We start from the raw sequence: 27,355 nt of genomic DNA, 5'->3' as shown, positions 1-27,355 counted from the left end.
AAATAACCTGAACTTCCACCCCACCTGTCAATGAAGAGGAAATGTCCCTCTTCTTCCGTTAACAGTGTCAGGAGAGGCTGAATAAAACAATTTTTAGTTTCATATTTTCTTGCAAATGACATAATTTTGTTCATTTTTATGGCCGAATAATTGTGTGTGTGTATGTGTGTCATTGTCTTTATCCAATCATTTGTTTACAGGTACCTAGGTTGATTCCATAACTTGGCTACTGTTAATGGTGACACAATAAAATGGGTATGCATGAATCATTATACTATGTTGGCTTCAACTATTTCAAATAAATACTAAGGGATGGTACAGATGGATAATATGCTGTTTTAAGTGAAATAAGTCAGAAAGATTTTATGTTTTCTATCATATGTAGATATTAGAGGAAGGGGAAAGAAAGAGAATATCATGGATAAAGAAGGCAGATGATTAGTATAAAGGAAGGGAGTTATAGGGAGGAGGGGGAAGGTAAGAGGAAGTAATGAGGGGTGAAATTGATCAAATTATGTTAGATGCATGTATAAAACCCACTATGCTGTATAACTTATTTGCAGCAGAATAAAACTAGATTTTTGAAAGACCCCAAATGTCCAGCTTTCGAGTCATTTGAGAGATTTCAACTTGAATGAGGAAAGACAATTAAGAGGTGCTAATGGCAAAAGTACCACTATGTGAAACTTTGGTGTGGACTTCTTCATCTTATAACACTGAAATTCTGTATCTACAGAACATTAATTGCCGCCACCCCCATCCCACGCAGTCCTTGGTAACCATCTTATCAGTTTCCTTTTCTATGATGTGAATCCTTGAATACTTCATGAAGTATTGAAGTGAAGTATTCACAGAATGAAGTCACACAGTATGTATCCTTTTCTGATGGGCTTATTTCACTTAGCATTCTGCTCTTGAGAGTCACCTCATCGATGCATGTGACTGGCTGGACTTCTTTCTTGTTTTAAGGCTGATTGATAATCTTATTAGATTTATACACCATCATTTCTTCATCTGTTACTGAACATTTGGGTTGCTTTCACCTTTTGGCAATTGTGGATCATGCTTCTAAGGACACAACTATGCAGATATCTCTTTTAAAATACTCTTTTGAGCAGGGCATGATGGCACATGCCCGTAATCCCAACAGCTTGGGGGGCTAAGGCAGGAGGACAGCAAATTTCAGCAATTTAACAAGACCTTGTCTTAAAATAAAAAATAAAAAGGGCTGGAGATGTGGCTCAGTAGTGAAGCATCCCTAGGTTCAATTCCTAGTACTAAAAAAAGTAGAAAATTCACTGCTTTGAATTTTGGGGGGATACATTTCACTTTAGAACATCAAAGTTTCATCACATTTAGCAGGGAGGGCACAGTGGTGCACATACCTGGGAGGATACGGCAGGAGGATTGCTTGAGTTCAAAGTCAGCCTGTCCAATTTAATAAGACTCCACATAAAAAGTAAAAATAATAAAATAAAATAAAGGTTTTAGAATATTTGCTCCCATGATCAAATGTGATTTAGCAAACTCAAGACGAGAAGAAAAGGCTGTTCTATTTACCCTGATTTTTTTCCAGAGACCCTTCCACCTATTGTTGATGTCATTTGTTGAGTTTTTTATTTTGTTTATTGCACATTTCAGTCTTAAAATTTCCTCTTGATTTTTCTCTTATCTTCTATTTCTTTGTTGAGACATTCTGTTTTTCTATTTGTAATTTGTAAGTATATTCAAATTGTGGTACTTAACACTATTGAACTGGAATGGTTAAGATGAAAAAAGTTTAGTGCTGTGTATTTTTACCACAATGTAAGTAGATAACATAGATTGATAATAAATAGAGTTTGTTGAAGAAAAACTTAAGGCAATTACAAATGAAGGAAAGTAAAGAGACACAAAAGAAGGTATGGTATCGACACCACATTTGATCTGATAAGATATCCATATTGGTGCAGTTTGAAACATTAGGTATATATAATTCAAAGAATAGCACTAAACATTATATAAAGAAATATATTAAAAATCATTATAGTGGAGATCCACTTTTGGAATGATAGAGTAAGAAACTCCATGTTTACACCCCAGCAAAGCAGCCAAAACTAGTAGAAACGTCCTCGAAGTATACATAGAATGAAGACATTTATTCAAGAAAATCCACTAAAATTAAATAAAAGCCATGATCGCCTGTGGCTGCTCCTTCACATACCCCTTCTCAAATTCATCATGACAGAACAGCCACTCTTGAAGGATAAGGCAAAGAAGATGGGACTTCTGTGAATTCCCAGTCAAGGGTTATATTATAACCGCAGGAGCGGGAGGCCCCTAGCCTTTTTCATTGATCCCACCTTTGTATGGCAAAGGTTAATTTTATGTGAGAATGGCTGAGAAGTTTCTGGCTTTCTTCTCATTGCTAGGGTGGAAGCTGTATTGTAGGTACTGCAACCTGAGAATATGAGGCCCAAGAACCCTTTCTCTAGCTCTCAAGTAAGAAGTCCCACACCCACAGAGCCAAGCTTAGAGGATCAGTGTCTTCCGTCTCCACTCAATACTCAAGGATGCCCTTCTGTGAGACAAGGGCCATGGTCCCCAGCCCCAGCTCCACCGTAGGATCTCACAGATTATGCTCAGAAAGAGAAAAAGACCATAGAGACCTCTGAAACTCTCACCAAAAGAAGACAATGTATTCAGGATCCATAGAATCTGAGGAATAAGAGTCCTCTCAAAAACAATGGGGACTGGGAGCATAAAATGGCAAAAACCAAAGTGTAAGCAGCTGGTTTATCAGAGACAACCAAGGAAAGACAGCTCAGGAGAGCCCTCCCAGGGTCAGGACAAATCTCTGAAAGTTCCCTTAAAGAACACCTCTATTGCAATGCCAATCAAAATCCCAACGGCATTCCTTGTAGAAATAGAGAAAGCAATCATGAAATTCATATGGAAAAATAAAAGACCCAGAATAGCAAAAACAATGCTAAGCAGGAAGTGTGAATCAGGTGGTATAGCGATACCAGACTTCAAACTATACTACAGAGCAATAGTAACAAAAACAGCATGGTACTGGTACCAAAACAGGCGGGTGGACCAATGGTACAGAATAGAGGACACAGAAACCAATCCACAAAACTACAACTACTTTTATTTGATAAAGGGGCTAAAAGCATGCAATGGAGGAAGGATAGCATCTTCAACAAATGGTGCTGGGAAAACTGGAAATCCATATGCAACAAAATGAAACGGAATCCCTTTCTCTCGCCATGCACAAAAGTTAACTCAAAATGGATCAAGGAGCTTGATATCAAATCAGAGACACGGCGTTTGATAGAAGAAAAAGTTGGCTACGATCTACATACTGTGGGGTCGGGCTCCAAATTCCTCAATAGGACACCCATAGCACAAGAGTTAATAACTAGAATCAACAAATGGGACTTACTCAAACTAAAAAGCTTTTCCTCAGCAAAAGAAACAACAAGCGAGGTAAATAGAGAGCCTACATCCTGGGAACAAATCTTTACTCCTCACACTTCAGATAGAGCCCTAATATCCAGAGTATACAAAGAACTCAAAAAAAAATAGACAATAAGATAACAAATAACCCAATCAACAAATGGGCCAAGGACCTAAACAGACACTTCTCAGAGGAGGACATACAATCAATCAACAAGTACATGACAAAATGCTCACCATCTCTAGCAGTCAGAGAAATGCAAATCAAAACCACCCTAAGATACCATCTCACTCCAGTAAGATTGGCAGCCATTAGGAAGTCAAACAACAACAAGTGCTGGCGAGGATGTGGGGAAAAGGGTGCACTTGTACATTGTTGGTGGGACTGCAAATTGGTGCAGCCAATTTGGAAAGCAGTATGGAGATTTCTTGGAAAGCTGGGAATGGAACCACCATTTGACCCAGCTATTCCCCTTCTCGGTCTATTCCCTAAAGACCTAAAAAGAGCATGCTACAGGGACACTGCTACATCGATGTTCATAGCAGAACAATTCACAATAGCAAGACTGTGGAAGCAATCTAGATGCCATTCAATAGAAGAATGGATAAAAAATGTGGCATTTATACACAATGGAGTATTACTCTGCATTAAAAAATGACAAAATCATAGAATTTGGAGGGAAATGGATGGCATTAGAGCAGATTATGCTAAGTGAAGCTAGCCAATCCCTAAAAAACAAATGCCAAATGTCTTCTTTGATATAAGGAGAGTAACTAAGAACAGAGTAGGGACGAAGAGCATGAGAAGATTAACATTAAACAGGGATGAGAGGTGGGAGGGAAAGGGAGAGAGAAGGGAAATTACATGGAAATGGAAGGAGACCCTCAGGGTTATACAAAATTACATACAAGAGGAAGTGAGGGGAAAGGGAAAAATAATACAAGGGGGAGAAATGAATTACAGTAGAGGGGGTAGAGAGAGAAGAGGGGAGGGGAGGGGAGGGGAGGGGGGATAGTAGAGGATAGGAAAGGCAGCAGAATACAACAGACATGAGTATGTCAATATGTAAATCAGTGGAAGTGTAACTGATTTGATTCTGCAATCTGTATACGGGGTAGAAATGGGAGTTCATAACCCACTTGAATCAAAGTGTGAAATATGATATATCAAGAACTATGTAATGTTTTGAACAACCAACAATAAAAAAAAGAAAAAAAAGAACACCTCTATTAAAGGACTTGCATTTACTCAGGTGAGAGCATGAAAAAATTTATAACCCAGGACAAAGTTAAAACAATAAAGAAAACAATGAAGTTGTACATATATCTAAGGTTTCCCTTTTGAGGAAACATTCAGAGACTTCACAATGCAGGGGAAAGAGACTTCATTAAAATAGACAAGACTAACCAATAGATCAACACCTCAGCAAGCAACAATTACAACAAATCTCTTAGGATACAGAGTGGCATCAGGATTCAGAGGTATTCAAATATATAACCTAAAGTGTTGAGTTTTCAACAAAAATTATGTGATATGCTAAGTAGTAGAAACATGTAGGCAATGCACATGAAACAAACTAAGAAGCCAAACCAAAACCAAAGAATAAAAAAAGGCACCAGAAACTATATATAAGACAGTCAAAATGTCACACTTAATAAAGGCTGCAAAGCAGCCATCAACAAATACATTCAATTCAGTAAAGGAAATAATGTTTAGGGAAATATGACAGTGTTTCATCAATGGAGAATATCAGTGGAGGGACAAACACACACACACACACACACACACACACACACACACACACACACATATACACATAGAACAAAATGTATATCCACACATAAAACATGATTCAACCCTAAAAAGAAGTTCTTTTACATGCTATGGCATTAATGAAACTTGAAATGTTAAGTGAAAGAAGGCAGTCACAAAAGACCACATATCATATGATTCCATTCATATGAAAGTCCAGAAGAGGCAAATATACAGATAACAGAAAATTACTTTGTCCAGGGCTAGGGGTCTTTGGGAAAATTGACAAATGAATGCTAAAGGGCACATGGCTTTCTTTTCTTGAGATAATGAAAATGTCCATGGGTGCTTAACCATTGAGCCACATCCCCAGCCCCCTTGTTTTTTACATTTTTTTTTTTGAGACAAGATCTTACTAAGTTGCTTAGGGCCTCTCTACGTTACTAAGGCTGGCTTTGACCTTGAAATACTCTTGCCTCAGCCTCCCAAGATGCTGGAATTATAGGTGTGGGCTGCCAGGCCCAGCTTAATTGTATGCTTTAAATATGTGCTATGTGCACTACATATCAATAAAGCTAGTCTATTTAAGCCACCATAGAAAATCAGAAAGTTAGAATGGCATTTTGAAGTACATGTTCAATTAGTTTGGAGAAATGCAGGAAAAAATAAAACAAATGAAAGCAGACAACAAAGTAAAATGAAGGAGGTCAAACTTTGATTTATTAATTACTTTAAACATGTATTCTTATATTAATTAAAAAATTCATATTTGTAGAATAAATTACAAAAAACCCCTCCGTTGCATGTGGCCTATCTGAAATTCACTTAAAATATAATAGTAGGTAGTAAAATGGTATCGGAGTAAAGGATTGAAAACAATACACCATGATAGACTTAATCTAAAGAGAGAAGCAACAACCCCACATTAATATTACATAAAGGAGATTTCAGACTAAAGAAAACTATCAGGTACAGTTACTCAACTGTGAGTATAGTAATAAATCCAATCCTCTTCAAATAGGTGGATTGTAGGACTTGGCAGTTATATCTCAATGAAGCCATTGTATTAGAAACTTACAGATAAACCAAAATGGAATTATATCATATAATAAAAGGCTTAATCCATCCAAATAGCAATCTATATAGCACCAAAAAATACTGCAACAAATATTATGAGGGAAATATAATGGAACTTAAAAGAGAAGTAAATAAATCCACTATTATAGTTGGAGACTTCAACCCTCCTTTCCCAACAATTGATAGAATTACTAGACAAAGAAAAAAAATCAGCAAGGTATAGACTAACTAAAGAGTACCACCAATCAGATCTCTTTAGCACCATAGAAAGTCTATTCATCAGCTGTGGATTTGGGCTCTGCACATTCCTCCTAGTGCCCAAGGAATGCAAATCAAGGTAGAGCACAACTAGGGTCACACTAATCTCAACAAATTGAAAAGAATTGAAACCAAAATGTTCTCTGATCACAAACGGGATCAAGGTAGAAATCTATACATAAAAATGACTAGAAAACCTCCAAATACTTATAAGTAACACAGCTGGAAGTCACAAGTGAAATAAAAATTAGAACAAACTAAATTAAAAGACCTCAAAATCCCTGAGAAATTTATAGCCATATGTACTCATTAGAAAATAAAAAAAAATGTCTGAAATCAACAATCTAAGCTCTTACTTCAAAACATCAGAAAAAGAAGGGTGAAATAAGCTTAAGTCAATTAGAATAAAAGAAATAAATAACAGAAGTCAATGAAATTGACAGCAGAATTCTTTGGGAAAAATCAATAAGATTATTAAACTACTAGGAAGATTGACAAAAACAGAGGCAACAGCAAATTATAAATATCAAAAATAAAACAGGAAACAATAAACTTTGCAGATTTCAGAGGGATAGTTAGGGAATAATATCAACAATTCTTCAAACATAAATGTCACCATTTAGATTAAATAAACCAATTTGTAGGAAACTGCAATTACCACAGTTTACCCAATATGAGATAAATTATTTGAATAGTTCTATAACCATTAAGTAAATTAAATTCATAATTTAAAAATTATCCATTAAGAAATCTTCAGTACCAGTTATTTCTTAGAGAATTCCACCAAGTACTCAAAGAAAAATTTAAAAAATTCTATATAATCTCTGCCAGGAAATATGAGAGGAAGGAAGACTGCTGCCTACATTTGATGAAGCCAGAAGAATTACCTTGATGTCAAAGCCAGAGAAAGAGAAGGAAAGAAAGGAGGAAAGGAAGGAAAGAGAAAGAAAGAAAACTAGAGATGGAGATTGGTAGACTTCATGAACATTAAATGCAAAACTCTTAAAATATTGCAAAAATAGCTCGGCATGGTGGCCCATGCCTGTAATACCAGTGGTTTAGGAGGTTGAGGCAGGAGGACTGTGAGTTCAAATCTAGCCTTAGCAAAAAGTGAGGCATGAAGCAACTCAGTGAGACCCTGTCTCTATATAAAATGCAAAATAAGGCTGGGGATGTGGCTCAATGGTCAAGTGTCCCTGAGTTCAATCCCTAGCAACCCCCAAAACAATATCACAAATAAAATCCAATAATATCTAGAAATAATTATACACAATGATCAAATTGAGTGTATTCCAGGAATTCGAGGTTGGTTCAATATTTGAAAATCAGTAAGTGTAATCCACCATATTTTGAAGTTAAGAAGAAAAATCACATGGTCATGACAATTGATGCACAAAAATCATTTGCCCAAATTAAATATTCATTATTTCATAAAACTAGAATTGTCACTGTTTCCTCATAGCATTCAAACCAGAGTCAAGCCAAATCCCCAAAACTTTTCCCTTTTATCTTATAACACTTGTATCTTATAATAATTCCTTTATTTACCTCTTACTAATATGCCCCATGGTTTTCTGTAACCCCTGTTCTCATTCTGTAAAGATAATAATTAAGAAGTGAAAATCTGAACTTATTCAACTGTTGGAAGTGTTCCTGACCATCTCTGGCTGGAGGGTATTGACATTATCTTTCTTCCTAGTGTTGAGACTATCGATTCTGTCTAAAATTGAAATAAGTAGATAATAATTACTGCGCTGCTGAATCTTTTTAAAAATGTTCTTAACTTCAGAGGGTCATTTAGAAAACAACATATTTGTTAATAAAAAAAAAAAAAAACATTTACTTTGTTTTCCCCCCGTTTTTTCTTAATAGACTCAAGGGAAATAAAACATGTTATTTAATTTTGAGAACAGTTAACAAAATTATTATAAAATATTTCTGTACTTTTATGTCTGTATATTGATCTGTTAATCTGTGTGAATTAATCAAACACTGTTTTGGAAGACATCAACCTAATATCAAGTGTGGTTTTTACTAGGAGATCAAATTTCAGGTGTTCTAAATTCTCATCTTTGTACTTTTCTCCACTTTTGAGTTTTTAAAAATATGAGATCAACTCTATTATATTAAAAAATGTTTTATGTTAAAGCTAAACTTTGGAAACATTTATACTGAAATATTAACAAAGATTGAGGGTAGAGACTTAATTATACATATTTTCTGTGACTTATAAGCTTAAAAGAACACTGAAATTTTAAAATGGAATGGGCACTGATATTTTAGAAGAAAAGTAAAACATTATCTGGAGATAAAAGGAAAACTACCGTTATGAATTGTTATATTGGATTTCAGTGCATAACCACATGCCAACACAGACACATAAAGGTATAGAAGATTTTATACAACTATTTTTGCCTACCATTCTATTATGAGCATGTTTCTTGGTTTAAAATGACTACTCCTTTTCAGTCTTATTCAATAGAATTTACTTTTTTCTTGGGGGCTGTTGAACAGTTTATGAATTGAAGACACAGAATCTCATGGCTGACAGACACTTCAAATAACAGGGGTGGTGCCAGACACAGCCTTTACAGACCCAGAGTGAATGCACAGATGTATTTTTGTCAGTTGTCCTTTCATCAATATAAAGAACAATATAAATATATGTCTTGAACAAAGAGTTGTTCTGCAGCAGGAAAATAAATTTATTTCTAACATAAACAATATCATTCCATTGTATTCAAGTGTTGTTTTGAAGATTCATTCCCTAGGAAACATTCTGGGCTATAGTTAATAAAAATGGAACATGCAAAAAAAAATCAGTTGTGTGTTAGGAAGCAGTTGAGATGGAACATCCAAGTTCAACTGATTGTTCTGTGCTGGACCTACCATGCACCCTGCAAGCTCATGGGTTGATGAAGAGATTTACCCAACTAGACTATGGGCTAATCATCTTACAATGCTCTAGGAGCCATTAGCATTAACTTTACACCATCTTCAGATCCTTTCCAATTTACACTTAAGACCAAAGTATGTCTTTTTTTTTAAAAAAAAAAACTCCTCTTATGTATGACTTTATTATATAAGAAAGAAAAAGCTGTTGGAATGTGTCCTCTCTTTCTACTTCAGACCTACTTAGGGAGCTATGTTGAATTCTTAGCCAACTCTGCATCTCTATATCCTCATTAAAATTGTGGGCTTGCTAGCTTCTTTTTATAAAAGAAATTTTGTTATAAATTCAGCATAATTAGTCCTGACAAATGGGCTAATCATGACACTGTGCAATTCTGTGCAGAGACCAAACCTCTAGAGCTTTTCTTATTGATAAAACAAAAGACTCTTGTTATAAAGGAGCAATAAATTACCCAGACACAGTTTGATGGCAAAGTTTTGAAAAACAAAATCACATAACTCATATAAGATATTACTAAAAAAAATTCTTAAAGCAGAAAATAACAGGGCTTTGGCATGTAGGAGTAATAAGAAGAAAATTTAGAGGTATACAAACAGCCAATGCTGCCCACACATTTTAAATAAGAACACAGGGAGTAACAGAATAACTCCTAAATCTCCCTGTAATTCTTACTTCAATGGAGCTTTCCCTCAGATTGTGTGGCTTCTTTTGGTTTGTCTGTTTTGTTACGATTTCACTTGTTTTTACTGGTAATTACTTCTTTGAGTAATACACATTTAAGCATTACAAAGATGTATTCTTCTATTTTTCCATTTTATTACACTTGTACACTTAAAATTTACCATTAAATACTTGCTGAATACAAGTATACACTAGTCATACTGATAGCTGTAGATTTTTGAGATGTAAATATTAATGGATATATATATCTTAAAGACTGTGATAAAACAAATAGCAGTCATTGTAGAATCTGGATGGGGGTCTTGGTTCTGTGCTGTGACATACGAGGGGATGTTCAAGTAACAGCAAAAGAGACAGAAAGACAGAAGCAAAACTGCAGGTTGCAACTCAAAGGAAAACCCCATCCAAGACTGAAACAGGACTACCATGTATCAAGCTGAGAGATGGTTTAGTGCTGGTAAAGACAGACCATGGGGTCTCTTATTTTATTCTTTCCTTCCTGTTTTATCAGTTTTTTTCACTGCTGTGCCCAAAAGACCTGACAAGAACATTTAGCAGAAAAATAAGTTTCATTCAGTGCTCAAGGTTTCTGGGGTGAAAGTCTCCCCCCCCCCAGATAGCTGGCTCCATTCCTTGGGGCTCAAAGGGAGGCTCAACATCATGGTGGAAGAGTACTGTGGAGGGAATGGAGGGAAGTGGCTCAAGACATCACACCAGGTGGCAGATAGGGCTCCACTCTTCAGGGACAACATATATTACCTCAAAGGCATACCCCCTAATGACCCACCTCTTCCAGCCACACCCTACTTGCCTACAATTACCACCCAGTTAATCCCTATCAGGGAATTAACACATTGCTCTCATAACCCAATCATTTCACCTCTCAGCTTTCTTGCATGAACTTTTGGGAGAAATCTAATATCTAAACCATAACATGAGTAAGCAGGTTGAGTGAGCAAACATGGCATGGGCTACAGCAAGGGGCTAATGCGGTGTCACTCACTTGTTACCCATGTAGCCCAGCAGAAGTATTTTAGCAGTAGAATAAGCAGAGAAGGCCATGACCCAGGGCCAGGCTGGTAGACTATCACTGCCCTCGTGTAACAACAGTGTTCTGTTGAACTGAGTAAGTCTCCTCCAATCAAAGGAAGGTGAACTTCTACATCTGAAGGAGCTTGACTCTGATGATAGATTTCTTTGCTGGTCATGGAGACAGATGCAGGGATGAGCCAAGGGCAATATGAAAAGATGGCAAGGTTGTGAGAGAAGAACCCCCACGAGTTCCTCAGCAGTTTTCCACGAGTTGTGGAGAGAGAAGTGGGAACCCGGGCATCTGAACAGCGGAGTTAGCCAAGGAAGGTGGTCCATTCCTGTAATCCCAGCAGCTTGGGAGACTGAGGCAGAGAATCACAAGTCCAAAGCCAGCCTCAGCAATTTAGCAAGGCCCTAAGCAACTTAGTGAGACCTTGTCTCAAAATAGAAAAATAAAGGTTTGGGATGTGGCTTAGTGGTCAAGTGCTCTGGGTTCAATCTCTGGTAAAAGGAAAGAAAGAGAGAGAGAAAAGAAGAGAAGAAAAGGGAAGGGAAGGGAAGAGAAGGGAAGGGAAGGGAAAAGAAAGAAGGAAAGAAGAAAGGAAGAAAGGCAAGCAAGGGTTATTATTCAAGGAACTATTTGGGGTACACACAAAATTTCTTGCACTCAAGTGTCTGACCAGTGACAACTAGTAAAAGTTAAAACGATATAAAAGTGTCATTGGACAAAGAGTAATACTGCCCAGGTTACCAGACTGATGGCATATCATGTTATCCTCATTATCATGAGGGACAATGGACACTAAAGACCGGAAGTTCAGTTATCTTGGGAAACTGGCCTACATTTACCCAGATTCTATACTTATTAAGATTAAAAAAAATGGAAGCCAGATGAAAATCTTCCAGGTGAATTGGATGGACATTACCTATTTAAATTCCTGGACACTCCAGGGGTCTCCTAAAGAATGAACTTCCCACGTAGGACATCCATCCTCTAAATAGCACAGAATTAGAAGGGATTTCCTAAATCTGAATCCAGTAGAAAGGATTCAGTGTTTCCACAGAAAACAGCAAAGAATAAACTATGCATTGATGTGGAGAATGTATATATTTTTTAAAGAATTGAAATGAATCGCTTTTACTACTTTCACAAACTCTAGTTCATACCTTTGTTTCTACATGCCAAAACTAGTTTTCATCTGTAAAGTACAAAGTAGATGAAAGTATCTCTTGATTAAATTTTAAATGATAAAACTATAAACAGAGATGAACTAGAGCTACTACAATACCAAAACACAATAGCCTCACTCATAATGTGTCCATATTAATTTTTCTAAGATGTTAACTAAATGTTTTCAAAATGATATACATTGTTATAAGCATTATTATAAGCATTATTTTCTCTTCCAAACATTCAAATGCTTTCTTGAGCTAATTATTTTGTGAGATTCCCTGGGATGCCAATGGGAGAATCTATTGGAAAACATGTAAAATTACTACTAGGTAATGATTGCTGGCTGCTTTCAATCTCATTTAATCCTGACGAGGTCCTTATCTAGGAAGCAAGAGCTAGTATTTTCCTCTCCATTCTGTGGAAGAGGAAACTGAGTCTCAGAGAGGTAAGACAACACGTCCAAGATGGCATATCCTGGGTGCGGGCTTGGCATTAAAGCCTAGTGAAGATGGCTCTGGAATTCACATTCTTGAACTCTGAGAATGTCTGTAATAATGTGCAATGTGCATGTGCCATTGTGGGGAAAAATAAAGGCGTTATGGACATAAATGGCTGTCTACTTAGCCTAGTCTTTGTAAAGGAGGAGAAGTTCTTAAAATGGCTTCCTGGAGGAATGACATCCATGTTTAAGAGCTTAGTGATAACTGGAATTAACCAGGTTGGTTGGGAGGGAATGGTGTGCATGTTGGAGAGTAAAGGTGTCAAGTGCTTGTGAGGATGTGGGCAGGAGCAAGTGCTTCAGTTGCCTCAGGAGAGGACTTGAAGGGTTGTTGTACTTCCATCAGGTACAAGTCTCTCTAGCACATTCTAGTATGTTTCTCTCAAGAGAAGCACTCTATAGCTATCTTGAAGTTAATACCAGGATTTCTTGACATTGATTTTCATGAAGATACCTTTAAATCTCAGTTTGTTCTCTGTATAATGAGATAGGAACCTCACTAACTTAAAGACTTGGAACATCATCAAACGATCATGTGAAATGATGAATGTCTGTGAGCATCTTGATCATGGTGATATTCTAGAGATATACTACTCACAGCTCTATATATCAACAATAATGTAGTTAATGTTATAGATAATCATGCTGGTCATATTTGCATTACAATAAACAATACCTAAGATAATCAACTTATAAAGAGAAAGTTTACTTTGGCTCATGGCTTGGCTTTGAGGTTCTAGTCCACATTCAGTTGGCCCTATGATGTGGAAGCACATTATGGCAGGAGTATAGGGAGTGGAGCAAAAACACTCACTTAATGGCCAGAGAGCAAAAGAAGGGAGGAGAAAGGGGTCAGGATCCCAAAGTCTCCTTCAGGGGCATGCTCTCAATGACCCAAAGATTTCCTAGACTCCACCACTTAAAAATTCCATCATCTCCCAATTGCATCTCCTTAGGGATTAATTTAACACACTGACCTTTGGAGTACATTCAAGATCCAGACTACAGCAATAACTTTAAATGATCATATTCTGTATGTCATATTTAAGACTGCTTTTTTGATCCAGTGATTTGAAGCAGTAATGTAACTCCATAATGGGAAAAAGGAATATAAAATATCATCTATGCCAGTGAATATATCAAATAACGAAGCTTTCAAGGCACAGTCCAACACTGGACTAGAGAAAATAAAATGTTCTGAAAACTGAGTGTCAGTCATAGGAAGTAAAACTCACTCTTTCTAGCAGTGATATCATGGAAAAACCATTGACTTCGACTTCACAGTGAGATCCTGCTGTAGACCTGCCTGGAATCTGCTCAGGTTCAGTTCCTCATTGAAAAATAAAGATATTGGCATATGTCTTACCTTGCTAAAATTGTAGAGAAAAAGTAAATGAAAGCCACAAATGCTATGATGTATAAATATTATTGTCACCCTATATTACATACTATAATTTATTTTGATCTCATGGCAGAGTTATTGATTCAAAATGATTTTAAAAGAACATATATTTTCAGATATGATTTTTATGCCAGAATTTCAATTTTTTTAGCATATGAGCAGTTCATTAGACCAAGTAGAGATTTTTTTACACATTTCCTCTCTGAATTAGAGATGGAGGATGATTCACAGTGGGTTTGAAAGATTCTTCACTTAATCTTGTGAACAAAGATACTGTCACTATTTTTAGAATGATGACTCTAAAACCCAGACTGATTTATTACCCAGATTGCATTCAGACAAATATGACAAAAAGTTAAGAAGAAACCATTTTTAGACTGTCTTCTACAGGAGCTATTTTAAACATATATTTCATTTGCATTCAAGATATAAATCTCACTATAGTTCCCTGTTAAAGCATGTCTCGTTGAATAAGATGCTAGCAGATGATTTAGTGGACTATTTACTAAGGAAAGCCAAGATGTAAATATCTCAATTCTCCCTCACAGGAAGTACATTAAGGCAATAATAATAGATAATATTTCTATTTATGGATGGCAATTATACACTTGGCATATGTTACCTCACATAAATTCTCAACAACCATACGAATGAGAAGGCAATTTCCTTATTCTTTAGGAAAACAGTACACAGATGGGTCAGAGGAAATGCCTGAGGTCAGATAGTAGGTAAGCAGTGCAGATGCACTCAAACATAGAGTGTTTGATGCTAGTGCTGGAGTTCCCGCCTTCTGTGCTTAACTCTTCTTGGTGGGCAGTCAGAGAAAATATTTTTCAAAAATTTAGGTGGAGTGTTGAATATCTAAAAGTTCATACATAGAATTTTTTTTTTGAGTTTGGAAACTATCTTAGAGGCTACTAAACTTAAAGCTCAAATCAACTTCAAAAATATTGTGCACGTCAAGCTGTGCAACTTTTGCTATAACTGTGAAAGAGTAGTTTTTTTCTACTGTTTTATTATTATTTTTCTAATTAATTTTTTGTATTTATATATCACAGTAGAATGTTAAAATTTTTTTACACATATAGAGCACAATTTTTTCATATCTCTGGTTGTATACAAAGTGTATTCACACCAATTTGTGTCTTCATATATGTACTTCAGATAAGAATGTCCATCACATTCCACCATCATTTTTAACCCCATGCCCCCTCCCTTCCACCCCTCTGCCCTATCTAGAGTTCATCTATTGCTCCCATGCTCCCTCTCCCTACTTACCACTATGAATCAGCATCCTTATATCAGAGAAAACATTCAGCATTTAAATTTGGGGGATTGGCTAACTTCACTTAGCATTATCTTCTCTAATTCAATCCATTTACCTGCAAATGCCGTGATTTTATTCTCTTTTATTGCTGATTAATATTCCATTGTGTATATATGCCACATTTTTTTTATCCATTCATCTATTGAAGGGCATCTAGGTTAATTCTACAGATTAGCTATTGTGAATTGTGTTGCTATAAACATTAATGTGGCTGTGTTCTCCTTTTTTTTTTTTTTTGACTATGACAAAGGGAACATATGTGGGGCCTTGTGATAAAATAGGATCCAGGAGGAGAGTTACTAATACAATTAATTTTAGGGTCCCACTCCCAACAGATATCAGGCATTCTACTATCAAGCTGCTCGTATCTTTGCCCTGAGCCTGCCATATACATGCCTTCAGATTGTTCTATGTCCACTGTAAAGCATGTTTCACATTTGTGGCCCTATTTCACAAAGTGTGCTGTGATGACTGTAAACCTGGGACCCAACGATGCTGCGTATCCTCCCCACATTATTTCAGACAATTGGACTCAGATTCAAATGGACATTTGGGGCAGCCTTAAAGTGGCAAAGAAATAGATTAGCTTGCAGATATCTTAAATACTTTAGACAAGAGAGGAAACCAGCTTGCTACAGAGATCACAGAATTAATCTATTTTCCTTTAGTATGAGAACATTACTCTTTTGCCTTTGTTTTTATTGGCTATTTTGTTTGATATTAATTTGTTTCTTTTCACTTTGAATTCCATTGTCTGCTGGTTGTCCTGATTCCTGATGAAATGTCAGACATCATGTTTCTTTTGTCCTGTGAAAGTAATGTCTCTTTTCTCTAGATGCTTAAAGACAAACCTTCTGTCTTTGTTTAGCAGATTTCCTTTTCATTCATTCTCTGGAGGTGATAGACACTCTTGAGTGTGTGATTTCATGTTTTTCACCCATTTAGATGAAATTTAAGCCATTCTTCCCTCAGCTATTCCTTCTAGCTCATTGTCTATGGCCACCATTTCTGGGAATCGAATTACATTTGGATTTCATTTCTTTTTCTTTAGCAATTACACTTATGTGGGAATTTTATACACTACCTCACATATTTATTGCATTCTTAGTTTTTAAATTATTTTTTCTCTGTTTTTTTTCTTTAGATTTGATATTTGCTATTGATTGGTTATATATCTAACTTGTTTATTTTCTACTTTAATTAAGATTTAATTTGTCTTTTGCATTCTTAATTAAAATTCTGAAATTTTCTTTCTAAAATTTCCATTTGGTTCTTTTTATGAATTCTGTTTTCCGGTGAAGTTAATCATTTACCCTTTTCCTCGGTTCTCTTCAAATTACTTTAGTTACTTCCATTCTAAACTCCTCGTTGGATAACTCAAGTATCTTAATCACCTCTAGGTGTCTTGGTGTCCTCTATTATTTTTCCTTTGGGTTTTCCTTTGGGTCATTGTATTTTGTATGGAAATTTCTAAGAAAAAATGTTATTATCCTTTAGAGGGGATTCATCATTTTCCTTTCTGGGCCGATGTACTTGGAGCTAACCATGTTCTACAGTCAGCAGTGGGGAAAAGTCAAGGTGGAGCTGCAGGGTTTTTTAGTCTATTCACATTTGCCGTGGAGATAACTCTCCCAGGTTCTAGCAGAGCTCAGTGTGCTCACACCCCTTACTCCTGTGCATCCTCAGTGATAATCCTTGTCTTGCCAACACTGGTAGATTCTGCCTTTCGGAGGTTCTTGCTTTCCCCTCTCCTTCCCTCCTCACAGTTTCACAATCCAGAAAATGTATGAAGTGGACTACTGACTCTACCTTTCTTTTTCTCTTTCTCCCTGAGATAAAGCTGAAAGTCTCCAATGATTCAGTCTCATTGAGGCTACAACCCAAATCATAACAACTTGATTTCCAGATTCCTCACCCCAATTGTTTAATTCACACACTCAGCAAAGAGCTTGAAAGAAGAAGTTTTCAGGTGGATTCCTCTCTGTGCAGTATCTCCTTCTTCAGGATTTTGTTCCCTCAAGTCATGGTTGCCTCAGCACTTATCTGATATCTTCAGACAGAGCTTAATGTTATTATAACAATTTTTTTCCAGTTTATCTCTATGGCTCGTACTCATAAGCCAGTCAATACTGACTGGACTAGAACTTTACCATTATATATCATAGATTCCTCCTTCCCTCCCTCCTTCCCTTCCTTCCTTTCTTCTTACACCAGGGATTGGTACAATACAGGGGTGCTTAACTACTGAGCTAATCTTCAGTCTTTATAAATAACTTTTTAAAATTTAAAAAGTTATTTATAAATAACTGAGTTGAGTTGCTCAAGACCTTGCTAAATTGTTGAGGCTGGCATTGAACTTGCCATCCTCCTACCTCATTCTCCCAAGCTGTTTGGGATTACAAATGTGTGCCACCATGCCTGGCACAGATTCCTTCTTTGAGTAAACTTTTCATTTTAGGACCATATTAGATTTACAAAAAACGTATGGAAATACTATAGTGAATTCCCATACACCGTACAACCAGTTTTCCCTGTTATTAACACAGTACATTGGTGTAGTGTATTTGTCACAATTAATGAATGAATATTGATACATTATTGTTAAAGTCTATATTTCATTCAGATTGCCTCCGTTTTTCCCCTTAAAGTCTTTTTTCTGTTCTAGGTTCTTAATTAGGATATTGTATTAGACTTAGTAATTATTTTTCCTCAAGTTCCTTTTGATTCTGACATTTTCTTAAATTTTCTTTCTTTATTTTTTGAGATGACCTTGAAAGTTGTGAGCAGTACTTATCAGGCATTTTGTAGAACATTTCTTAATTGTGATTTGTCTGATGTTTCCTTAGTAAGTAGCCAGGGGTTATATGTTTGAAAGACAGTAGAGGTAAAGCACCAATAAACATCCCACAATGGTAAGGACACATAATATCACCTTATTCCAGCACTGGTGATGTTGACCTAGGATCACCTGGCTGAGGTAGTGTTTGTCACTTGTCTCCACTGAATCATTCCGCCTCCTTTCTATATTGCACTCTTTGCAAGGAAGTCACTATGTGCTGCCCATTCTTAAGAAGTGGAGATTATGCACTATCTCCATAAAGGAATAATGTCTACATAAATTATTGGGAATTCTGCATGAGAGATTTGTCAATTTTCTTCCACTTACATACATATGTATGTAATCATTTATTTATGTCTATGGACACATTAATATTTATTTTATACCTAGGTTATAATCAATACTGCTGTATACATTTTGCTGGTTACATTCGTAGTTTTTGACAATTGGGATGTCTTTTAGTTGGTCCTGTGTCCCCTTAATATAACTCTTGTCTACAAAGTGAATGTTTTAACATTATTTTCCAGCACCATAAGATGTTTCAGACTCATTTTGCAAATTTCCTACCTGGGATCTAGAGTCAGCCATTTCTCCAACAGGCCCTGATTCTTATCACTGAGAATGGTATTAGAAACTAAGGTGAGTATTTGTATTGCTCCATGGGCAGCACTGCCTTTAAGATATCTCAGCTGACAGTCATCCCTGGGGAATAGTTGAGGAAGGCAGAAAAATTAGAAAGACTGTCTAAAAACATCAGTAACCTAATCAACACACCACACTGTTGAGCTAGCCAAAAGCCTTAGTAGGAATATTGGTGTTCATTAGCTATGATCCCATAGGAATATGATTTTTATACTATCTAACAGTTACAGACATTAACATTGGGCTAGCTTAGTGATTTTCAAACTTTAGCATTAGGAGTATCCCCCAGAGGGCTTGTGAAATACAGAGCCCGGGTCTCTACCCCAGGATATTCTAATGTGGAGGATCTGAGGTGAGGCCCAAACCCAGGAGTTGCCTCAGTTGCCATTCAGCAGCTCCTAGGTTGCTAAATCCTAAATAGCACTGGCCCAAAGCCTGTTTTCTCACTGTATAGATAAACCATTTATGTAGGTTGGTGGAAGGACTGAAACCTGCTCAACACTAGAGAATACAAGTAGAAGGAATGAGTCTGGAGCAAAGAGAAAATCTCCCTTCTAAACGCAACTGAAATGTTGCTTCTCTCAGTGTGCTACCCTTCCCAGATTACTGCAGTGGATTAAATTTGTCCCCCCAAAGGGGTTGGAGTCTTGTCTCCATGTACCTGTAGATGTGACTTTATTTGGGAATAGGATCCTTGCAGATGACCAAGATAGGATGCAATCGTTAGGCGGGTTTTAATTCAATATGACTAATGTCCTTATAAAAAGGAGAAATTCAGAGGCAGAGAGATTAGGAGGGAGGATCATGTGAAGACACAGAAAGAATACCATTAGAAGCCAAGGAGAAAGGCCCGGACCAAGCCTTGGAAAGAATAAATGCTGCTAAAACCTTGATCCTAGACTTCCAACCTCCAGAATTGAGACACAATACATTCCTATTAAGACCCTCAGTATGTGGCCATGTGGCAATGTTTTTACAAGAAGCCCATAAAATTACTAGTTCTTGAACAGGCTTTATACATTTTAAGTAAACATATGCATTGTATTATTTCAAAGTTATTTACAGTGATCTAAAGAATATTTTTGATACTTTTGTTATATCAACACAGAAAAGTGGGACCTGTCAAATAAAAGTCTGTTTAGGGTCATGTCCAAATCAAGGCTGGAGTGACGACAGTGGAGAAGATGATGTGTGGCAGACCACCTCCAGGTACCTGGTGTTGGTGATGCACCTGGAGACTCATGATACTGAAGTTTTTCAGTGTTTTCCTCTTGAAAATAAATTTCCTAGCAGAATTATTTATGAAGACTTAAAAATACAGAATAAAAATATCTCCCATCATCCTTAAACTTCAAAATTATTGTGAGAATCAGCTAGATAGACATGGCTGCCAATGCTTTAATCTTCTGGGAAGAAAGGGATTATGTAAGTATGTTTGGCCTTTCAACCAAGTACAGATCAAAAATATCCAGTAAAAAAATAGTGCCTTTACTGAACATATAGAGATTATATTTTGTTGTCATTCATCAAACAATATAGTATAAGAATTATTTACATAGCATTTACATTGTATTCCATGTTATAAGTAAGTAACATAGAGATGATTTATAGTACATGACAGGATACACATAGGTGGTATGCAAGTACCATGCCATTTTATATAAAGGAAATGGGTGACTGTGGATGTGGGCATCTGTGGGGATCCTGGAACCAATCCCCTAAGGATACTGAGGGACAACTCTATGTGTTCTTGCCATCATTATTTTGAATTATGAAATTGAAAACAAGGAATAGCATTTGTCTATGAAGACATTGATCTGACAGATCTTCTAAAATGCCAATAGAACACCATGGGTGATCCTCTACCTGGTAAAAATGGCAACCACATTTAGCAAGCAGTTGTGTTTTATGAATATTTATCAGTCTGTTAACACCTCACTAGATGCTGGATATGGCCAGAAAAGCATACAGAGAACAACACACCCCAGCCATAGGCCCAATGTGATCTCTTGTGTTTGCAGGCTCCAGCTATCCCACTCCCCTCTCAATGTTTTTTTACTCCACAGCAGTGCTACACAGTTACATACAGGGAATAGTCTCATCCACCCTTCCTGCACCTTCCTGCAGTCCTTCATTATGACCAGTGGTTTAAGTTTTCCCTCTGAAAATTGGAGTTTAGATAAATGAATAAATACATGTCCATAATAAAATGTTTTATTTACTTTTAAAAGATTATGAAAAAGCTCACCAACAAGGTAAAGTTAGTCACTTATCATAAAGCTGCTTTAGGGTAAGAATAAGCTCACAGTACCTCCTTTTAGATCTGTCAGGTCTGGACCTGAGTGCCATTAACCTTGAATTTCTAACAGAGAGAGGGACGACCTGGGAATTCCCTTAGTAAGAAGTGGATTATCAGGTCAGAGTTTCCCAAACAGAAACAATATTTCTAAGACCACTCTGGGGATCTTAAAAAGATGATGTGAAGCTAAGAATATTATTAAGAAACATTGAGTAACATGAAATCCACCTGAATTGAATTAATCTTCAGGGACAAAGGCCAACTCTCGCTCCCAGTAGATAAACTTCTGTAGGTACAGGCAATTTTGTTTTTGTTTTTATACTTGGAGACATGACAACATAAGAATATGACTAACAAATAAGAGAACAATATAAAAAGAATGCTATAGTTTGGATCTAAAATTTTCCTTAAAGGCTTCTGTGTTAAAGATTTGTTCCCCAGAGTGGTGCTGTGGGAGACGATGAAACTTTAAGAGGTAGGCCTCATTGGGAGGTCTTCACGGAGGACATGGCATTGAAAAAGTAATAGGACTCCAGATTGTTCTTCTCGAGACTTGCCAGCCATGAGGAGAGCCGTTTTACTCCACCATGTGCTTTTTGCCATGTTGTGTTGCCTAATTATTGGCCCAAAATTATGGGGACGATTGATTATAGGCTAAACCATCAACCAAAATAAATCTTTTCTCTTTATAAGGTGATTTTCACAGGTACTTTTTACAGTAATAAAAAGCTGATTTACACAAAAGTTATTCACTTGTTTTTACTTCTTTTTCTCCTTTTCTAGTAAACACATATTTTAGTACTAATGAATTCATTTCATGGCTCTCATAATCTGGATCCAGCCAACAATTGACAGCTATCCTCTTGTTAGGTCTGTTAGGTTGATACTATAATGGTAGATTTATAATGGCTAGCAATGCTTGGAAGATTATATAATGAACATATGAGTGGGATTTTTTTTAATCATCCAAAGGAGGTTTTTCCTTTTCATAAGAATAACCATAAAAATTTTGGGGAGGTTATTATACAAATGTTTATGGTTGTGAAACTTTTTTGGTACTAGGGATTAAACTCAGGGGTATTTAACTGCTGAGCCACATCCTTAGCCTTTACACTTTTTTTTTTTTTTTTTTTTTTTTTGAGACAGGGTCTTGCTAGGTTTCTTGGGGCCTCACTAAATTGCTGAGGCTGGCTTTAAACTTGCAATCCTTCTGCCTCAGCCTCCTGAGCCACTGGGATTATAGGCGAGCACCACCACAGTTCTGAAACTTTTGAAGACCATGGATTTAGATCCATTCTAATTTCTTTACGGGTCACAATCACATTAACACATTAATTATTCAGATGATCACTTCAACTCCATGGCTCCCTCTGTTGGCCACTTGCCTGAGCTAGTATTCCTTTTCAGTTGATTTCAATACCCCTGAGCCAATTGTTTCCATTTCCTTTTGTTTAACATCTTCTTGCCAAGAACACCAGGAAGGGAAGATCAGCTTCCAAATTTGGCATTTAAATACTGCATAATCCTCTATTTGGTAAAACTCTTGCAACTTTACACCCCACTAGTCTGCAGGTACAGTGCAACCTCTCAGAGTGTTGGAGACTCATAACTGGGAAGAAACTTCTTTAAAACATTTCTTTTCATGCTGCCACAACAGTTCATTTAAGTAACTTATGATCTCCTTCTAACCCTGTCATTGTTAAATATTTAAATATAGATCCCACAACTTCACCATCATGACAAACATAGGAAATCTTTGGTTTTCTTCTTTGATCAGGTAGCTTTGTCGGGACCATTCTTAATGTATGAATGGATCTCTATTTTGCAATTGTACCAAGAATTTGTAGTGTCCTTCAAGCATATTTACAATTAGTTGTAAAATCTGACACCTTAATCTAGTCATCAATGAAGTAAATTATCATAGGATTTTAAAAGTGAACAAATTACTCATATTAACAAAAAATATCTGTAGAGAAGTTGATTCTAACCTTAAACTACACCTGACATCCTGCCCAAATACAGTCCGTTGCAAACTAGTGGGCCATAGGAATAAGTAAATACCCAAAATGAAAAGCAGACACAAACATAAAACATCAAAATTAAAACATATTAATATGCAAAGTGTCTCGTGTCTCTTTTCATCTAATTATATGCTTTATAGTATGCATAAATGATCACTTAATAAAATAAAATTGGTAGGTAATTATTGTGCTCAATCAATTAAAAAAGAAATTCAAAATTTAAAATGAAATGGCCATAAAAAGAAGAAGCTAGAAATAAAAACTCAAATGACATTTCACACCAGCTCCTTTTATTTGCAAGTTCTCAGTGGTGTTTGATTCTTATCATGTATGTGGAAAGTTTCAGAACTCTCACCATTAGTATAATTGGTTTAAACAAATATGGTATTGAAAATCTTAGTTAGGTTTATAAATAATGCAGACACAGTTCCAATTCAAAAGTATAAATCAATTCTAATTATCCCTCTTTCATCCCAATTAAAACACATAAAATATTCTCACTTTTGAATTAGTTGTTTTGTCTCAGATGTCACTTGTGTGTATCATGGTTGCCCTAACACAATTAGTTGAAAACATACATATGAAAGGATTCGACATTAAGTTGCTGACTATATATAGCCTTAGACCTCAGGGGGGTAAAAAGTAAGTAAAAACGTATTTATTTGAGAGCTATACCTTTTTAATTAATTCCTACCTGCAGAAGTTGTCACGATTTCCGTGGTGTTTCTGAGGCCCATGAAGTCAAACTGATAAAGCCGCCATGATTTCTGGTCAGCTGCCTCAACTGAATTTTTTCTCCATCTATAAATCATTTCTTCTTTTGGGTAGCCATCTAAAAACACAGACCAAGATATCAGCACTTGGAGATGAAGGTTTATAAATCGCTAATGCCAAATTGTAATTCTGCTCACTTTTTAAAAAAATTTGTTCTGATTAGTTACCCATTAGTGTAATGTGTTTTGACATATTTTACATATACGGAGTATAACTTCCCGTTCTTCTGGTTGTACATTATATGGAATTACACTGATTGCGTGTTCATATATGCATATAGGAAAGTAATGTCTGATTCATTCTACTATCCTTCTTATTCCCATTCCCCCTCCCTTCACTTCAGTCCCCTTTAATTCTGCTCATGTAACAGGACTTAAAATTTTAGGTCATGCTTGTTCTCCAAATTTTTTTCAGAGACATGGAAACTCCAACAAAAAGATAATGCCACCTAACCCTGGGGCGGATCTTCATGATCAGAAGGGTGTTCTTTAGCCACAAGCCTGGCCATGGTCCATGGATGCAGTAAATGGGAGGTCATTGTCTTCATGTTTTAACCTTGGAAAGCCAGTGGCTACACTTGACCTTTCAAGAGTGAAGGTGCCTGTCAATATGTCACTGGCTCTCAGCCACCACAGATCTAACTGCATGGCCCACATTCATCACACCTTTCCCCCTCTCCCAGTATTTTAGGCATCCATATAAATCCAGGAATGATAAGTTTCATAAGGCAATCACTCCCAGATTCAAGAGATCAGCTGACTCCCAGAGCTTCATATGGTTTGGAGGTGGTACCCCCCACACTACCACATTCATGTGCTGGACGCTTGGTCTCAGTGTAACAGTACTTTAAGAGGTGGGGACTCATGGGAGGCCATAGGGCATTATCCTCATGAATAGATTAATGCCCTTCTCAAGACTGGTATGTTCTCTCAAGACTGGTTAAGTCTTGGGGGGGTGGGGAGTCAAGCTTCAAGAGGCTGGATTAGTTAGCACAGGAATGGGTTGTTAATAAAAGTGTATCGTCCTGTTTCTTTCACACACATGATTCTTTCCCACACCCCCACCTCCTCTTTCTACTGTTTTTCATGATCTAAAGCAGCATGAGGACCTTACCAGAAGCTGAATAAACAGGCTATACTCTTGAACCACCAGAACTGTGCTCTCAGCCACCACAGATCTAACTGCATGGCCCACATTCATCACACCTTTCCCCTTTTCCCAGAATTTTAGGCATACAGATAAATTTTCTTTTTCTTCCAAATGATCCAGCTTCAGATAATTTTTACAGCAACAGAAAACCAAGTCAGTGCTAATATGATTAGTCTCCAGTTTTGATTAGCAAACTTTGACCTCTTCCAGAGAACAATTCCTGTAATGTTACTTACCCCTGGAAGCAAGATCCTGGTGCTTCTGTTGCCCTAGGCTAACACTGGTGACCTTCCTAGAGCTGAGGCATCAGGTTTTGTTGCTCTGCCCCATTTCTGATGGTGTTATAGGTTTCCATGGCTTTCTAAGCCTGAGCTAGATATCAGCCAAGTGTCTGCTTCCCTGACTACATTCCTATGTGTGGGTTCCCAACTACAAATCACACTTGGACAACACCATTCACTCTGTTTGAAAAGGCTGACTTGGTATGCGTGCATCTTTTAGAAGTTCTGTCTCATCTCCAGGCTCTGCAGCTGGTTCTGCTCAATGCCTCACTCCTAGGAGCAGGCCTCAGTCCTAGTTGTTACCCAACACCCAACAGTATTGGCATTACTGGCCTTTTGCTAATCAACAGCCACTGACGTCAGGATTCTGGAAGGAAGAAGTGTCTACACCATTTGTTATCCTGAACACAGAAAGCACTGATGCACACATAATTATGCAAAAATATTAATAAGTGGTTGAACATTGCTGGTTGAACATTTGTAAAACTCTTACAATCTACCTTCTTGATTGTTTTCCCCTTTCTGCCTGACATTGTTGGCTCCTTCATTGAAACAGTGAAATGGAACACAGACATACCTCTACTTTCTGTGTGTTACCCTGTAAAATTACTGTCAACATCGTAGGACACTTTATCCTAACTTGATGAGGTGCAGCTCAAGGCTCTCACACTTAGACTGAAGCATTTCTATGTAGTCATGAAACATTTTACTTGGCTATTTGCCATCGTCCTGATTGACTTAAATCCTTAATAGGCTGACATACTTAAAAAAGATACTGTATGCTTCAATTCTTTTAAATTTATTTTTTTAAATAACTTTACTGAGATGTAATTCACACATTAAATGTGCACAATCTGGTGGCTTTTAGTATATTATGAGAGGTGCAACCATTATCATACTCTAAATTAGAATAGTTTTATCCCTCCAAAATCAAACTTCATTAGCAGTGACTGCATATTTCCCCACCCCACACCCACCTTGAAACTCACCTAGGTAACCATTAATATATTTTGTCTGTATAGACTTGCTCATTCTGTTCACTTCATATAAATGGAATCATAAACATGTAATCTGCAATTGGCTTCTTTCACTTAGCCTAATGTGCTCAAGTTCACTCATCTTGTAGCATACATCAGTGCTTCGTTCTTATTTATCACCAAACATTTCATTGTATGAATATACCGTTTTTGTTTATTCACTCATCTTTGACAGACATTTTGGTGGAGTCACTCTTTCATTATTATGAATAGTGCTGTTATGAGCATTTGTGTATCAGATTCTGTGTTGCCATATGTGTCGTTATCTTGGGTATACACGTAGGAGTAGAAATGTTGAGTCAGCCTAACTCTATGTTTAACACTTTGAGAAACTGCCAGACTGTTTTAAAAAATAACTGCACCTTAAAATCCTACCAATGATATAGGAGGGTTCCAATTTATTCATATTCTCTCCAACACTTCATTAATGTCCGTGTTTTTGATTATAAAATTTGTAGTGGGTGTGAGGTGAGTCTTACTGTTGTTTCATTTTGCATTTCCCTAGTAACTGATAATATTGAGTATATTTTCATGGTTCTATTGGCCATATGTGTCTTCTTTGGTGAGGTGTATGCTCAGATCTTTGGCTCATTTTAAATTAAGTTGTTTTTATATTGTTGAATTTTAAGAGTTATTTATGTATTCTGGCTACAAGTCCTTTATCAGATATATGTTTGCAAATATTTTCTCTCATTTTCTGGCTTATCTTTTTTTTTTAAGCAACTGGATATTTTTATTATGGTTATTATACACAC

General features: G+C 36.6%; 1 protein-coding gene across 1 annotated transcript in view; it reads right to left on the bottom strand.

The window, feature by feature from the left end:
• The window catches only part of GABRG3 (gamma-aminobutyric acid type A receptor subunit gamma3), a gene marked incomplete at both ends in the record, with an annotated part of 590,298 nt that overhangs the window by 45,939 nt on the left and 517,004 nt on the right, over positions 1 to 27,355 (bottom strand). Inside the window, one exon of the mRNA XM_081291365.1 lies at positions 24,054 to 24,191. Within this exon, the coding sequence (XP_081147491.1) occupies positions 24,054 to 24,191 (138 nt within the window). The remainder of the gene's footprint in view (positions 1 to 24,053; positions 24,192 to 27,355) is intronic.

Source organism: Spermophilus citellus (genome assembly GCF_964194105.1).
Source record: "Spermophilus citellus genome assembly, chromosome: 4".
In the NCBI taxonomy this organism is placed as follows: domain Eukaryota; kingdom Metazoa; phylum Chordata; class Mammalia; order Rodentia; family Sciuridae; genus Spermophilus; species Spermophilus citellus.
The sequence above is the reverse complement of the archived record's forward strand: the minus strand, read 5'-3'. Positions and strand labels throughout refer to the sequence as shown.